The sequence below is a fragment of the Pantherophis guttatus genome, chromosome 4 (genome assembly GCF_059756535.1).
Source record: "Pantherophis guttatus breed Tessera chromosome 4, ASM5975653v1, whole genome shotgun sequence".
NCBI classification, from domain to species: domain Eukaryota; kingdom Metazoa; phylum Chordata; class Lepidosauria; order Squamata; family Colubridae; genus Pantherophis; species Pantherophis guttatus.
This window is the reverse complement of record NC_142066.1, coordinates 37089972-37094562: the sequence shown is the minus strand read 5'-3', so window position 1 is coordinate 37094562 and position 4591 is coordinate 37089972. Positions and strand designations below refer to the sequence as shown.

The window sequence follows — 4591 nt, the reverse complement described above, 5'->3', positions numbered from 1 at the left end:
AGCTATAATCTATAAAGGAAATAATGTAAAGGCCTTTCTGACTACTTTGATTGAAAGATAAGATATTTTCTGTGTTGAATTCAGTTTCAAAACTAAAGTCTCTGTGACCAACGAATACTTATTTTGAGGTGTTTTTTTTTTTTTGTTAGTTTTGGTAAATATTTCAAAGAGCTATAGTATATGCAAGACTATGCTATTGTATAAAAAAGAGAATGCTTAGCAAGAAATTTTAATTCACCTTCCATTGAATCTTGGCTTATCATATAAAAAATGGTCATTAGTAATGATTTGTACATGATTGCTTGTATATCCATTATATAGCCACATTTATATTGTTTATTTTATTATCTGATTATACTTGAAACTGTTTCTAGGAACTGCCATCAGTGTTTACCAAGACAGTAGAGAAAGAGAGGGAGGAGGAGAAGGAAATATCTGTAACTAAATTATTGTTCAAAATAGATTCTTAGACTGCTTGTTGCTTTATTGGAACATTTATTTTTCTTTGCTTACACAGTGATGTGTATGGAACTTTGTCTGATTGACTGTTTCAGCCTTTTTCCACATACAACGTATCAACTCACTCATAAATATAAAGCATATTAGATAAGTTGCTCCTATGTGCTTTCTTTACATGTTCTGGTATTATCCTCTTTACTTTTATGTTTTTATTAATAATGTACTTTTTAAATAATCAAATATTTACCTGTGTTGTTAACTGGCATATTGAGATAACTTGGATATTACAAAGATAAAATGGTATTTAATTAAAAATAGCATGGTGTACCCTATGTTTCAAATATTTAGTACTAAATGAAAAGTACACAGTTTTGTTAATAAATAGATGATCTACACAATAGTATCAACATGTTTTTATTCTAATATATAATCATTATACCTGATGAAAAACATTAACATTTTAGACTAAAAATCTAATTAAGAAGGAAGTACAGTATGAAAGCCTGTGGGTTATTTTTTATGGGAAACTGAGGGAGAAACAAAATTCTTTTCTTCAGTGTTAACATAACTGAGTGTCCTATCCATTAGCTTTATGTGTATCAATAGTAATCCATCCACTTTTTCTTATCATTTTGTTTCACAGATATTATAAAGTTTATTTTAATGTGACAGCATTTTGGTAGAGGTATTTTCTTTATTACTATTTCTATATCTCTATTGATATCCTTATATTCTATCCCATAGACCATGGTTCTCAATCTGTGGTCAGGAGACCCCTGAGGAGTCATGACATCAATACAGGAAGTCTGCAAAGCTTGAAGAAATTTTATGATTTAAATCTTGAGATAGGTCTTGATGGTTCATGGCCAAGGTCTGTGACCACAAAAGGTATTTAAAGTGGTCCATGGTGAAGAAAAAGTTGAGAACCACTGCTTTAAACTAACTAAGAAAAAAGCAGGGAACAGTTGCTCTACCTAGCACCCTCTTTTTCAGATTTTGAGTCCCTTTGATTTGTAGAATGTGGTTCCTTCACCTTCAGGTGACTTCATGCTCTTACATTTGTGTTTAGTAAAAATATCTCATTGTGCTTCCCAGATTTACCAGATTTGGGTTCATTGTTAAACCTATAATCTTTTGGCCATCTTCTCTGAAACTCAACCTGGATCACTCCAGATGACTTCAAATCCCTCAAACCAAATCTGTTTTAGCAGCTTAAAATACCCATTCTTTTTCAGGTTCACCAAACAATGTGCTTTTTTACCTAATTTTTAAATTTACAAGAACCAAAGCTGTCTACAATCATTTTAGGTTGCTGACTCTTAATACCTCTGTTCCTCCTCTTCACATTGTTTTTTGACAAACTGTCTGTTTTATTTTCTTCACACTGGATCTCCTTTGTCAACTCTATGTATTTCCTTTTTTTTACAGGAAAAGGAAGATGAGAGGAAAGATTATTATTCATTGTGATCTCAGGCTTCTACTGAAAAACTGAAAAGAACAGAGTATTTATTTGGGTGTAATGTGACAAATATTACAAAGCAATGTAATGGCAGGCTGCCATACATTTGTTTTCTGCTGATTCATAGCTTTCCACACCTTGTATCTCTATTGCACATTTAAAAAGTAAAAAGAAAGAAAAGAATTATTTTAAGTTGTTCCCATAGTTTAGAGCATATTTTACACAGCTGGTCCTTACTAGTAAAATAACTGCAATTTAAAAAAATTCCATAGAGATAGAAGCTATTAAATTCAATTTGATATCAGCCTAAGTAGGTATAGCAAAAGGACAAAGACATGGAATATCTTGAAAGTGGAATCTAAAAATAACATATATAAAGAGCAAAAGTAGGATGTATATTTTCATATTTTTACCAATAAAATGTGCATTGTTTTTGGTCAAAATAAAATAACTATATTCTGTAGTTTGTTGAATATTTAAACAATGTATTTATGTAATATCAACATTGTACAAATTTCTGTATAGAGTATATCTCAACTGATCCTTTAAATGAATTTTTTTAAAAGTGAAAATTAGGTTATCTATGTATCTGACTACCTAACTATAGGGATATATTGCTTCAGACTGATAATTCTCATCTTTTCCTAAAAGATACATTAGATACAAATGAACTGAAATTAAAAAGATTAAGAATATCAAAGAAAGATGAGAGTGATCATATGCCAATAATGAACAATTGGTGGAAACATATCATTTGAAAAGTAATAAAAAAGAACATATTAAAATATTGTGGAGATCTGAATACAAACTGATGGTCTGGGTTTATAACATGCTGGTTTTAATTGCCATTGAAAACAAGAACGTTTGCATAATTGTTGTACCAATATCAAAGATTTAAGAAAGCCAGCATTAAATTTATATTTAAAGAAATGCATCTCCCTACAGTAATATAATCAGATATTTTTTCCATTCATCTACTAGGTAATATAAATAATAAAATATGGATTCATTTCTCCTTTAGAGAAAAAATGTATAAAATTTAACAACACAGTTAGTATTCAGCTGTTTTCTTTATGTGGTATCACAAGGATTTAATCTTAAATACTGATCTGAGACAATAATATTTTTAACTAGAGTAATGCTTGTAGAGTGTAAGCTGCCTAGAATTGTAAACAAATGTTTTAAAACAATCAAAAACAAGGTTACATAACAGCACTGCAGTTTTCTCAATTTCAAAAGGATAAAGCCTAGCATACAAATTCAGTTCCACTTAATTTATCACGTTACTTATTCTATCTAAATGGTCAAACAATTTAAAATATTTATTAAACTATACAAACTGAGAAATTTGTGGCAGATTCTTGAAAGAAATATTGATGATCAGCTTCCTGAATGCCATTTTGAGTTCTTTGTTTCTCATACTATAGATCAGTGGATTCATAATTGGTGGCACTACACAGTAAAACATAGAAATCAGGATATCTGAAGTTGATGGTGAGCTAGATATGGGTCTCAGGTATGCAAAATTACCACTTATCAGAAATAGACAAATAACTATGAGGTGGGGTAAGCAAGTAGAGAAGGCCTTATGCTTTCCATGGCTAGATCGGATCCTCAACACTGCTCTGAAGATCTGAACGTAAGAAAAAGTAATTACAGCAAAATAGGAAAAAGCTAAACTAGAACCAAATGTTAGAGCCCAGACTACTGCAATATATGAGTCAGAGCAAGAGATCTTGAGCAGCTGAGGGATTTCACAAAAGAACTGATTAATGATTCTGGAACAGAAGTTCACTGTAAATAAGTTTCCTGTATAAAGTATTGCATAGAAAAGTCCACCCATCCATGCACTGGTTGCCATTTGGATACAGACAGTTTTGCTCAGTACAGTCTCATAATGCAGTGGATTGCAGATGGCTACATAACGATCATAGGCCATGGCACCCAGGAGAAAGAAATGAGACAGCATGAAGAAAACAAGGAAGAAAACTTGGCAGAGACATCCAGAGTAAGAAATGGCTTCCGTGTTTGTCAAAGAATTCAGCATCGACTTGGGAACTGTGACAGAGATGGAGCCAAGGTCTTGCAAGGATAGATTGACTAAAAAAAAATACATGGGTGAATGGAGCTGATGATTATAAACAATGACAGTGATGATGATGATATTTTCAATGAAGGCTACCATATAAATTATTAAAAAAAGAACAATGTGGAATATTCGTAGCTCCTCAGTATCAGGGAATCCAAGGAGAAGGAATTCACTGAGTCTTGATTTATTCTCCATTCTTCTTTTTAGATTTCAGAATTTGTAACAGGAGATCAAACATAAGATTTGTTTCTCATGTATCTGTGGCAATAGTCAAGAAGGAATGAAATGCTATTCAACAAAGTTCCTTTAATATGGGAGTGCTAGTTTAAAAGCAGAGGTTTATCTATAAGATATTTGTCATTATCCTCAGGAGGCTGATTTCTCAAAAGTCTAGTTTACTTTAGAACTGTGGGGAAATGTGTTAGAAATTTTATTCATGCTTCTTTTTGTCTATATATTCTATTTTCTTATTTGTATAAAAAGATTCATTCGTAAGAAATGAACTGAAATAAAACAGAAAATGTGTAAAGAAATCTAAAAAGATGAGAATTACCACTCTGAAGCTATGTATGTATATAGGTAGG

The 4591-nt window shown here is 31.5% G+C and overlaps 1 protein-coding gene across 1 annotated transcript; it reads right to left on the bottom strand.

Moving 5' to 3' along the window:
* Positions 1 to 3248: 3248 nt before the first annotated feature.
* LOC117668738 (olfactory receptor 14A16-like) lies at positions 3249 to 4202 on the bottom strand. The gene has a single exon (XM_034422798.1). It carries the CDS (start codon positions 4200 to 4202, stop codon positions 3249 to 3251), a length of 954 nt encoding a protein of 317 aa, XP_034278689.1.
* Positions 4203 to 4591: the final 389 nt, after the last annotated feature.

What these genes read in the sequence shown, in the direction of transcription:
- LOC117668738 (XM_034422798.1), bottom strand. Translation starts at nt 4,202, where the DNA reads ATGGAGAATAAATCAAGACTCAGTGAATTCCTTCTCCTTGGATTCCCT.